Here is a 13,377-nt window from a genome sequence, read left to right on the forward strand (position 1 = left end):
AATTTGTCATATTATGTACATTACTCTCCAGATATGTTGGGCAATAAAGCTTTCGATAAGTTGCCGTATTATAGTACTTAAGATATAAGTTGTTTTCAGTGTTTTAGTTTAAATGAATCTCGATATCAAATATTATAATAAGGAAAACCGTCCCATTGACGATGTTATTGACTTTCCATTCTGTTCTAGATCCCTCTCGTCAGTCGGCCGAAAATGTGACAGTTCAGCACCTGTCACCGGCGGTCAGATCCATAGACACGAGTCCGAAGGGGGCAATCTGAAAAGGGAATGATATTCGGAGTGATGCCCGGACTTGATGCACCCCCTAGAGCCTAACTGTCAGCCGTCGGGGGAAAGCTACCCCCGATCTTCACAAATGGTAACCATGCAGCACCCTCTTGCCTCCATTGTTACGGTGACGTTGATGTTTGGTATTTTCCTGCAATTGGGCGTGAAATGTAATCAAGGTAGGTTATTGCTCTTTGATATAAATTGATCTGTTTAGTCAAAATCATAAGATAATAATGTTACGTTTTTATTTATTTCTTTATCAAATTTATTTTATTTGAACACTTCATTTATTAGTCTTTATTTTTAAATTATTTACCCACATTTATTATTATTTTATTTAGTACATTTATACCAGTAAGGATCTGTTTTTAGGTGGGTGTGAGAGGTGGCATTCAGATTTTTGCGGATAATGTTAGGTGATAACTTCGTTAATAATAATTGATTTATACTCCTTCTCAAATATGCCCGGAACATTAATAAAAAAAATAAAATATTTAAAAATTTCAAAAAATTTCGTTTTTTTTTCTACTTTTTTGCTTATAACTTTAAAACGATTCATTTTGGAACAAAGTCGTATAAGAATAAAACAAAGATAATTAAATTTTCTATCAGATGCGATTGGTTAAAAATGTCTTAATTTATCACCCTTGCTGCAAAATAGCAATAAATATAAAATAAGGGGGCAAAACAAGCCTGTCCTTATTCAATGATTTTTTATCACTTAGGTTACACTTGGAACCTTCCTAATTCGCTTAGAAAATTTTTGTAATGTGCTAAAACCGTACACCAAATTTCATTAAAATTGACTTACTAGATTTTGAATAATAATTTTGCAATCTAAACTTTATTAAAAAAATTAAAATTTTTTAAAATCTTGCACAACAAAAACTAGAACATACAAAGATTTGTCAATTTTTTTACATATAAAAAAGCACTCCACCTATCTAATGCACTTTACAGAATTGAAATCGGATTGTTTAAGCAGCCTCAGCAATGTTTTAAAGTTATAAACAATTTTTTTACTTATAAACAAATTAGTCCTGTGGCCAGGAGGGGGTGCTACGGGCTCCTTTATTTAGACTTGGACTTACCCAAGATTTTTATGTATTTTTTGACCCGTAGAACACGATTTTTTTGGGTAACAGTTGATCCGGATGTCGATAAGATTGTTATAAACAAAGAACTTGAGGAATTACATAACATCGATTTTTCATTCATCGATAAAACATTTTTTTGTATTTCTTGGGTAATTCTAAGCAAAAAATATTCTTATTTACAAGTTTTTTCGTAGGATGCATAGTTTTCGAGATAAACGCAGTGGAACTTTCAAAAATTCCAAAAATTGCAATTTTTTAACGCGAATAACTTTGGATTAAAAAATAAAATAGCAATTCTGCTGACAGCATTTGAAAGTTTAAGTCAAATTATACCGGTTTTACTTATTTGCATTGCTAAAAATCAATTTTTTTATTATTAAACAAAGCTATTTGTTTATAAGCCAAAAAATTGTTTATAAGTTTAAAACATTGCTGAGGCCCCTTAAATAATCCGATTTTAATTCTGTAAAGTGTATTAGATAGGTAGAGCACCTCTTTATATGTAAAAAAATTAGACAACTTCTAAATAGTCTACTTTTTGTTCAGAAAGATTTTAAAAAATTTGAACTTTTTTAAAAACATTTAGATTGCAAATTTATTATGCAAAATCTATTAGGTCGATTTTAATGAAATTTGGTGCACAGTTTAAGTATGTTACAAATAATTTCCTAAGCGAATTACTAAGGTTCTAAGTGCCACCAAAGTGGTTCAAAACATTGAATAACAACAGCCGTATTTTGCCCCTTTATTTTGTATTTATTGCTATATTGCAGAAAAGGTAATACGTTAAGACATTTTTGACCAGTCGTATATCATACAAAATTCAATTATCTTTATTTTATTTCTCTACGACTTTGTTCCAAAACGAATCGTTTTAAAGTTATAAGCAAAGAAAGCAGAAAAAAATCGACGTTTTTCGAAATTTTTAAATATTTTAATTTTTTTATTAATGTTCCGGGCATATTTGAGAAGGAGAAGTCAATTATTATTACTGAAGGTCTTACCTAACTTTATCTGCAAAAATCCGAATGCCACCTTTCACATCAAAAAATAGACGTTTTTTCATAGATCCTTACTGGTCTAATTTAGTATTTACAGTAATTTATAACACAAACTAAAACATATATTTTATATATGTATATACAATTATTTATATGTATATGCAATTTAAGTTGGACGTTTATAATTCGCGACATTCAGATAACGACTAAGTCCGGTACATAAAAGTTCTTTTATTTATATTAGTCCACCTCTGTTCTTAGATTTTCTTTTGGAGGCGACGATCTGTGTGGCAAGGCTTCCAGTCTTTTTGATCCTATTAGACGCGAACTCTAAATAATACAAAATTACTCTAAGGCTAAGGCCACACGGGCGATAATTTACGGCGCCGTAAAAGCAGTAAACCTGACGAGACATTGGTTGACTAACTCCTATTTCATCTACAATTGGTGGAGGAGTTAGTTAACCAATGGGTTTACTGCTCTTACGGCGCCGTAAATTATCGCCTGTGTGGCCTTATCCTAAGGCCAGATAAGCGATAATTTCCGACGCCGTAGGAACAAAAAAAAAACGAGAAAATGGGTCCCACGCTGAGTGTAGTGGATGGCCAGACTTAGCTGTAAAATATCTCGCAACAACATCGAACTAGCCCATTTTCTGCATAGTGTCGCAAACGAATGGACCTAGGTCCAAATTTGTAGTTCATCTAGCCATCACAACGACCAAAACGTTTTCGATCTAAATTAGATCATCTTCAGTGCCTAGAATGAAGTATATCCACGTTAGATTAAAACAAAAGGTTAAAATTGTTACTGTTAAAAAGAAAATACATTTGGAAAATACTTACATTCTGCTGAGTAGATGAAACTAGCACACTATTGAAAGTGGTAACCTCAAAATATATGGTTTACCTAGTAATATTTAACAAAATATAGTGACTCCAAGTCGATGTTAATGGAGTTCCATTAATGGAGGTTACCACTTTTAATAGTGTGCTAGTTTCATCTACTCAGCAGAATGTATTTGCCACATGTTTTTTCTTATAACAGTCACAATTTTAACCTTTTGCTGTAATCTAAAGTGGAAATACTTCATTCTAGGCACTGAAGATGATCTAATTTAGATCGAAAACGTTTTGCAGTCCATTTTGATGACATTTTATTAAGTTTTTTAATAAACTATTTTATACCAATATACAAATTGAAGTTTTTTACTTCTGTATGAGTTTAAAAAAAAATAATTCAAGAAAAATTTAACATTATTGAACATAAGAGGTCAACAAAAGTTTCTCTACTTTAAAATAGCTTTGTAAATGTTTCTCTACCAGATAATACAATCGTCTATAAACAAACCATACCGAAAATGCAGTTTGCATATTTGTTTTTCGAGATTGCAAATTAATATGAACGTAATGGCGCTGATATATTACGCTGGATAATGGAAACATGTTTAACTGATCAACTGAACTAAAACGCAAACGTAAAAACCAATCAAGTTTGAAATATTGTTGTTATGTGTCGTAATTCAGAACTGTCGATAAATACCGATTCCAATTTTGAAAATTTCGCCTCTTGAAATTGAATGTAAACAGATAATCGAAAATAAATTCACTAAAACAAATTAGTATTGTGCGATAGATAGTTTCTATATAATATCTGATCAAAATTATTAATTGGTAATGTTTGTTTTAGTTTTATAACATTGTAGATGTTTACATTTGTATTATATCGTAAAGGAGGAAACTTAACGCTGTAGCATAAAAGGGAGTTATTAAAGTTTAGCACACTAATGTGTACACAAAATGAGCAAAAAACGCGTTGTTCAGAAGCGGAGGAAATGTAGGCGTGGTTCTTTAGATCATTCTTACTATCTCAGAAATAAAAATAAAATTGGGGAAAAAGAAAAAGAATTCATCATCATCATTCTCTTTGCCTTATTCCTATGCCGAGTTGGCTTCCCTAATTGCATTTCTCCACACAATTCTATCTTGGATCATATCAATGTCAATCCCCTTTACCAACATATCCTGCCTTATCGTCTCCCCCAGGTCTTCTTTGGTAGATCTTCCTCTCCTACTCCTTCCAGGACTCTGCACTTCAGTTATTCTTCGTATTGGGTGATTAACGTCTCGATGTTGAACATGACCAAACCATCTTAACCTATGCTCTCTAATTTTGGCATCAATTGGTGCCATACCTAGACTTCCCCTAATATACTCATTTCTAATTTTATCCTTCATTGTCACTCCACTCATCCATCTACGCATTCTCATTTCCGCCACATGCATTCGTTGTTCCTCTTTCTTCTTCACTGCCCAACATTCAGCTCTGTACAACATAGCCGGTCTTATGGCTGTTTTATAGAATTTTCCCTTCAGCTTCATTGGAATTTTTCTGTCACACAACACACCACTTGCTTCTTTCCTCTTCATCCATCCAGCCCTAATTCTACTGCATGCATCTCCATCTATTTCTCCATTACTCTGTAATACCGATCCCAGGTACTTAAAACTATTGCTTTTTACAATCAGTTCACCATCCAAAGATACCATTTTATTTGTAGTAACTCCATCTTTAAATGAACGTTCCAAATACTATATTACAAATACAGTGCCTCCACTGTTCCAGTTTTTGTTCTAAGTCTCTTTCACTATTTCCTATTCGACATCATCAGCATACATTAAGCACCATGGAATGTTACCCTGTAATTTCGCTGTTATCTGGTCCAAAACTAATGAGAATAAATACGGACTAAGCACAGAGCCTTGGTGCAATCCTACTTTCACCGGAAATTTATCAGTCTCTCCCACACCTGTCCTAACACTAGTCGTTACTCCCTCATACATATCCCTCACAATCTTTACATATTCACCAGGGACTCATTTCTTATTGAGTGCCCACCACAGAATCTCTCGAGGAACTCTATTATATACTTTCTCAAGATCAATGAATACCATATGAGCGTTTGTTTCTTTACTCCTGTATTTTTCCATCAACTGCCTTATAATGAAAATTGCATCTCTTGTTGATTTGCCCTGCATAAAGCCAAATTGATTCTCGGATATTTCGGTCTCTTCACTTATCCGTCTATCAATCAGAAAAAGAAAAAGAATTATTAAAAATATATAAGAAAATAAAGAAAGCAGGTTAAAATCAATTTGCTGAGAAGGCAGCCACTGTGTTTTCTTCGAGATACAAAGAAAAGTCTTAAAACCAAAATACATAACATGTATACAGGGTGTAACGAAAATACAGGTCATAAATTTAATCACATATTCTGGGGCCAAAAATAGTTGGATTGAAGCTAACTTACCTTAGTACAAATGTGCATATAAAAAAAAGTTACAACCCTTTGAAGTTACAAAATGAAAATCGATTTTTTTCAATATATCGAAAACTATTAAAGATTTTTTATCGAAAATGGATATATGGCATTCTTATGACAGTAGCATCTTAAGAAAAAATTATAGTGAAATTTGAACACCCTATAAAAATTTTATGGGGGTTTAGTTCCTTTAAACCCCCCCAAACTTTTGTGTACGCTCCAATTAAATTATTATTGTAGTACCATTACTTACAACACAATATTTCTAAAACTTTTTTGGCTCTTAGTACTTTTTCGAAAAGTCAGTTTTTATCGAGATATTTTGAATATTTGTCAAATCCACCACATATTTGTATATGGTTAAGTACGATTATGGAGACTTGGAATAATATGAAAATTTATGTATGATTTACATTTTTAGGTATATTTTGAACCGTATTAAAAAAGAAGCCATATCTAGATAAAAGGTGCCTTCTCGAAAAAATACAAAGAGGCAAAAAAGTTTTAAAAACATTTTGTTTAACTCGTGGTATCGCAGTGAGAGTTTAATTGGAGCCTACACAAACATTTGGGGGGTTTAAAGGAACAAAATCCCCATAAAATTTTTATGTAAACATATTAAAAAAGAAGCCGCAACTCGATAAAAACTGCCTTATAGAAAAAATACTAAGAGCCAAAAAAGTTTTAAAAATATTGAATTTAACTAATGGTATCACAATAATAATTTAATTGGAACGTACAGAAAAGTTTGGGGGGGTTTAAGGGAACAAAACCCCCATAAAATTTTTATGGGGAGCACAAATTTCACTATAATTTTTCTTTAAAATGCACCTGTCATAAGAATGCCACATTTCCATTTTCAATAAAAAATCTCTAATAGTTTTCGATATATTCGAAAAAATCGATTTTCATTTTGTAACTTCAAAGGGCTATAACTTTTTTTCTGTGCATATTTGTACTAAGGTAAGTTAGGTTCATTCGAACTATTTTTAGTCCCAGAATATGTGATTTAATTTATGACCTGTATTTTTGTTACACCCTGTATAAAAAACAAGTAACAATCACACCTACCTGGTATGTTCGTTCAGCAAACCTGTTAAGAATTATTTATATGTGATTTTTAAAGAAATCAAAATAGAATGTCGTTACTTACGAACCAACTAACACTGCACTGCACTGGGTACAAGTAAAAAATGTTATAGATGATAACAGGTGTTTTCCTCCTGTAACATATCGAGTTCATTGAAATGTTCAGCATAGTTATTAATTTAGCATAATAGCGGTTTTCTTTTAAATTTTTGTAGGTAGGTACTCGTCTTCAACATACTTCATTTCTTACATTTCTTCGTAGGTACATTTCTTCGGATTGGATAAGAATTGAAGGTTTGACAAATTTTTAGTATTTAAAGTTTAATTCATGTAAACTTTTTCAAAGTTTCTTTCTACTTATCGTGGGTCCATTAGCACCATTGGTAATAGCTTGTAAAATTTTATCCAAAGACGGTAGTTGCTTGTAAAAAAAACGATGGACTATCCTACGAATGGCATTTTTAAAACAATTTTTTACCAATATATAAATGGTAATCTATCAGCAGTAATACCATAATTTTTAAGTTTACCGTCACCGTTAGTTTAAAATACATAAATAACATGTACTTGCTCATTTTTGGGTTCTCTAAGGAAACAACTTTAAAATATGTTCTGAAACAAGCAGGAGGGAAAAAATCTAGACATAAATATCGAGAAGCAAGTAAAAAACAAAACAACTTTCATAAATTCTAATTACAATACTTTTTCTTGTATAAGAGTTTATATTACGCAATGGTATATACACTCCGACACAAGAATTATGAGAGAGTTTCTAGCAGGACCGACTTAGGAAGGCTCTTGCAGAATGTGGACTGTTAATTTACCGGAAGAAGCCAATTTAAAATTCAATTTAAAGCTTAGGTGTGATAATCATAATCTTAAAGTCTTTCGTGCTCAAGTTTCTGAAGTAATGTGTACAAAATTGTGGAAATTTTGTTTTTAAACTTTCATCTGAAGAACAGACATAGAAATTAGAAGCTAGAAAATGAATGGAACATAATGTTTTTTTTACTGATGCGGTTGCCCCGAATCAACTACATAGTCAATTGAGAAATTGATATTCTTGTATGTGTATCATGTCACAGACATTTTTTAAAGCGGATGTAAAATCTTAGGACACCATCCTAGTGTGGGATATTTGTACTCTCTAAAAACCTTCATTGCGTTTACTCTACTTGGCTCCATAATAGACTGTAACATCGCAGAGTTTTCCTACTTCATCTTCGGTCTCCTGTTCCTTCCCCAATATTTTTCGCTATACCCACTCACACCTCGTCTTTATGTTATCCAGCTGTCGCATTCAAAGTATGCTGATTACTTTATACTATTCTTGATAGTACACATACGCTAGTCTCTCCCTTGCCAATCCTTTTCAGGTAGATGCTGAAACCACTGTGTCCAAGGAACACTTAAGCCAGATGATAGTTTACCTCTCCATGTTAACGGCTGATCTGCAATAACTGCAGATCTGCATCTTAAGATTAGTCATGAGACGTCATGAGTCATCCCTCGCCTTTCTTCCATCGATCTCACTGCCATCCATTCATCATTCCATACCTCTTACGTTTTCAGTATATCTCTGTTCTTTTTTTCAGCCATTATATCTATTGGTGACACCACCAAACCCCTGGACCCGTTGACATTATAGGGTCACTACATAATGCCAAATTACCTTTATTTGGTCCCCTTAGCATATCTCTGAATATGAAAAATCTTCATCTCCGCCTTCACTTCTTACAAAGAGTATGAAAATAGCTTCTGATATTTATGTACCAAAAATTGTCCTCGTTCTATTTGACTGTAGATCTCATGCTATGTTCACTGATCTATTTTCTTTCTGTCTGTTGATTCCATTCTATTTTCTTCCTTGTTTGTGATCGACTAGTTTATTTCCTCTATTCCACTACTAATTCTAATTTTCTCACGTCTTATTTGTCCCTCAGCGTCTAGTTTGTTATTTTTCGTAGGATTTCTAGTTCCGCTGACTCGAGCAATATTTGTTTTGGTCGCTTCTTTCATAAAACAGGTCCAGTTTGGCTAAACAGACTCCAAACACTCTTAACAGAAAAGCATACGTCTGCCTAGAACGGATTTTTTTCTAGAAACCGTCTATTATACTGGTCGTACCGGGCCGGTACTACAGTCAACTCGCTTGTTGTACACTTTCCATTCCTTCATGACTTACTCCAGGATTCTGGAACCCTGTACCAGCTTACACAGGTCAAGTAGATAGTTTCAGGTTCACTGATACAGAGTCTGCAGCTTAAATTTCCATAAAACAGTCCCATTGTATTAAGAAGTGTCCCTTAACTGGTGCATGTCCAGTAAGACAGCTTGTTATGACTCTGAGATGATTCTTCCTGGATGTGTTGGATTCGGATCTAAGTTTTTTCCGGACGATGCTTTCAGACATTCCCACGGCCGGCTCTGGGACAAAGTATTTTGTATCTGATGCTCTTCTGGCAAGTACATCAGCTCTTTCATTGCCATATACTCCCCGATTACGTGAAACTTATACCGGTGTAAAACTGTCCACACAGTCTGTCAGTTCGTGGCATTAGTACCCTAGCCCAGTGTCCACCTTAGGGCTTATGAGCGCTCCCATGACTGCTTGACATCTGTGCATATATTCATTTGCTTTGGCCCCCAAGTTTGCACATTGCAAAATTGAAAAATCTCTGCTAGAATTCAGAGGTAAAAATTTTTCTAGTGGAATAGAAAACAGCCATTCGAATTGTTACTCAGTCAAAAGTCCATATAGATAAGAACCATACCAGACCTAGAAGAACGAATTAAAGATGTTTAAATTTAAATTGAAGATGTACAGATATATGTTTTTCTAGCCTCATTAGAGTAACAGACAGATACAACCAAACTGATATGTTTTATGAGCAATTTTTCGTGAATTACGTCTTATTCCTTTATCCAAAATAGCCCACTGTCGAATCAGATACCGTGAGTTTTTGGGAATCGTGAAGCCCCTCCCTGCATCTGGCAGGTTCATCTTCATTTGCATTTTTATTACTATACCGGCAACCGTACACTAAATCACGGCCTAAACAAAAGATTGTACCAACAAGTAACAAAAGAAAAACACAATATTAGCCGACTTGAATTTTAATTTAAAAATAAAAAATAACTAAGCAGCATTTAGTAAATGCGACTGTTGAGTTGTCTCTGCTGTTTTGTCCCTTTTTTGTTAAGAGTTATGTTCTCTTTCTTCTGCTTGTTCATTATGCCCCAGTATTTGGGATGTTGGTGCGGACGGAACGGAAGTATTCGTGACGGGATTGGGGAATTAAAACAATGAGGGTTTAATTCTTTTGTTGAAGGAACGGATCTTTTGGTATATAAATTGGATCATTTTTATGTTGTGAGAAACTTAGATAGACGGGTAAGGGTTAAGTTTATTAGTTTTTATTTATATCCCAGATAAGTGCTATAATAAAGGCCACATTATTAAAATTATATACAGGGTGTCCCGAAAAGATTGGTCATAAATTATACCACACATTCTGGGGTCAAACATAGTTCGATTGAACCTAACTTACCTTAGTACAAATGTTCTCATAAAAAAAGTTACAGCCCTTTGAAGTTACAAAATAAAAATCGACTTTTTTCAATATATCGAAAATTATTAGAGATATTTTATTAAAAATGGACATGTATCATTCTTATGGCAGGAACATCTTAAAACAAAATTATAGTGAAATTTGTCTACACTATAAAAATTTTATGGGGGTTTTGTTCCCTTAAACCCCCCCCCCCAAACTTTTGTGTACGTTCCAATTAATTCATTATTGTGGTACCATTAGTTAATCTCAACGTTTTTAAAACTTTTTTGCTTCTTAGTATTTTTTCTATAAGCCAGTTTTTTTCGAGATGCGGCTTATTTTTTAATATATTTACATAAAAATTTTATGGGGGTTTTGTTCCTTAAACCCTCCAAATGTTTGTGTACGTTCCAATTAAACTATTATTTTGGTATCATTAGTTAAACACAGTGTTTTTAAAACTTTTTCGCTTCTTTGTCTTTTTTTGATAAGTCACCTTTTATCAAGATGTGGCTTCTTTTTCAAAATATAATTAAAAATGAAAATTATAAATAAATTTTCAGATTATTAACAGGTCTCTATAATCGTACTTAACCATATACAAATATGTGGTGGACTCGACAAATATTCAAAATATCTCGATAAACAGTGGCTTATCGAAAAAGTACTAGGAGGCAAAAAAGTTTTAAAAACATTGTGTTTCACTAATGGTGCCACAATAATAATTTAATTGGAACGTACACAAAAGTTTGGGGGGGTTTAAGGGAACAAAACCCCCATAAAATTTTTATGGGGTGCACAAATTTCACTTTAATTTTTATTTAAGATGTTGCTGCCATAAGAATGACACATGTCCATTTTCAATAAAAAATCTCTAAGAATTTTCGATATATGAAAAAAAAATCGATTTTCATTTTGTAAGTTCAAAGGGCTGTAACTTTTTTTCTGTGCACTATTGTATATAAGTGAGTGAGGTTTAATCGAACTATTTTTGACCCCAGAATGTGTAATATAATTTATGACCAATCTTTTCGGGACACCCTGTATAATCTCGTAAGATGTTATTTATTAGCGACAATAAAAAATAATGTTCCCCTAGTAGTGCGACATCGTAGTGACCTACTATGTTCGGTCTGTAAATAAGGACATTTACCAAAATCATGTGCATAAACGACACAATTTGGAAAAACAAACACCTAAGAGTGGAATCAAAGGCCCGAATATATGTCAGTTATTATGCCAGTTATGACTTACACGGCCAAAACAAGACCAGATACAAGCAAAACATAAAGACATCTAGAGACCAACTAAATGAAGATCTTAAGAAGGATTGCTGGAAAACCTGACTACAGGACAGGGTAAGAAGTGAGGAAATCAGACACATATGTGGGGTAGACAATATAAATACCTGGGTAAATAACAGAAAAGAAGAGTGGAATCAACACATAAGCAGGATGTCTGAATCAAGGATAGTAAGAATAGCCAGAGACAAGTCACCGTTAGGCAGAAGAAGTATAGGACGCCCAAGGAAAAGATGGAATGACAATCTAGGGACAGAATGAAAGGCACCGTTGAAGAAAAACAAGCAGAACTGCCTCTATAAAAGAAAAAGAAGAAGACGAAGAACCAAAATCATAGATAACTCATATTGGACAAACAGGAGGAACTTTCAAACAACAAATAACAGATCATTTGAAGGATTGTTTGTTCAAGATAACAGTCTGTATATAAAAAATAAAAACAATATTGACAATATATTACTGTCTCATTTCTTCTTTTACCAACGTTCCGCTTCTGCATCACTTAGTTTTTAAGACTGCAACCTCTTCGGGTACCTAATTATCTGCTGTTAGGCTTATGGACGTCTGTTTTTGTAGGTACTACTTTTAGCAAGGTACTTACTTCACTGCTTACCTATCCACCTGGCTGGTCCCTGATTACATGGCCAATCAGTTTATAGGTTATAACGTTTAAGTTTTCCCAGTGTAGAATTTAATTCAGTTTTCATTGCTACATGGATCTTAACTTATTTCCCTGTAGACTTCAGAATCTCTAGTGCCGTGTTTTTCTTAGAAACACATGTGTGCTATCGATAGAGTCGAATGTTAGACTTTAATAGCTTTCTGGTGAATGATATGGGCCTTGCATCCCATAACTCATTTTAAGTATTAGGCTTGCTAAGCCCTTTATAGTGTTAATAAGGCCCTTTTTTGCATTTCTGTGGCGACCGTTGGCAAGTCGCGTACCCCAAGCCGTCAGTCTTATTTAAGCAGAAATCTGAGATATCTTGGCATTCGTGAGTTAAACTTTGTGGCAGTAAGTTAAGCCGTGTCAGTCATGTAGTGGACGTTAGTTGTTTTGTGATGGACCAGCCTAGAATTTTCTTCTGGTAAGTCTTTACAAAACCCTTTTCTTTATAGAACACTCGCTGTGAATACTTAATTTTGTTCACAGGGCTGGTCCCTGGCCCAAGTCCCAGTTATCACCTATCGCTAGCACCTGAATCCACATTACACTGTGGCCAAAGCTATTCTTTGTCGTTCCTTTTATTTCGACTTCGCCGCTGGGTAAATGACCTGGCCTAGATAAAGAATGCCTCTGAGGGCATCCTCTACATCTGCTTCAAGTAAGTTACGCATCCTTTATTAGAAGTATTGAGATGTCTTCTCGCGTGTCCAGAACAAGGAACTTATGTTTGTGTTTCTTCCGTGGGATAAGTTCATTGACTTACAGTTTTAGCCCATTTTTAGTGTTAATAGTGACATTTACATATATGCCGGTCACTTGTTTTTTATTTTTAATATTTAAATAAAAGACATTTTCACCATGTAAATTTTTTTGAGTATCTTTAGAGTATTATTATTGAGTATTATTAGATTTATATATATAAACAAAGAGCTCTTTCTTTTTTGTTGTAAGTGAACGGTAAGAATAAGTTTTATTTAGAGTATCGTTTTTTTATTTTTTTTGAGTAACTTCAGTTTATTTTTTTTGAGTTAATAAGAGTTATATTCGTTCACTTA

At 33.6% G+C, this 13,377-nt stretch overlaps 1 protein-coding gene across 2 annotated transcripts in view; it reads left to right on the forward strand.

Moving 5' to 3' along the window:
* Nucleotides 1–13,377, forward strand: part of LOC114349398 (netrin receptor UNC5C) — a 1,236,422-nt gene that overhangs the window by 268,323 nt on the left and 954,722 nt on the right. For both annotated transcript variants that reach the window (XM_028299758.2, XM_028299766.2), the window contains exon 2: nt 190–467. In XM_028299758.2, the coding sequence (XP_028155559.2) occupies nt 317–467 (151 nt within the window). In that variant the 5' untranslated portion in view covers nt 190–316. The remainder of the gene's footprint in view (nt 1–189; nt 468–13,377) is intronic.

Source organism: Diabrotica virgifera, chromosome 3, assembly GCF_917563875.1.
Source record: "Diabrotica virgifera virgifera chromosome 3, PGI_DIABVI_V3a".
In the NCBI taxonomy this organism is placed as follows: domain Eukaryota; kingdom Metazoa; phylum Arthropoda; class Insecta; order Coleoptera; family Chrysomelidae; genus Diabrotica; species Diabrotica virgifera.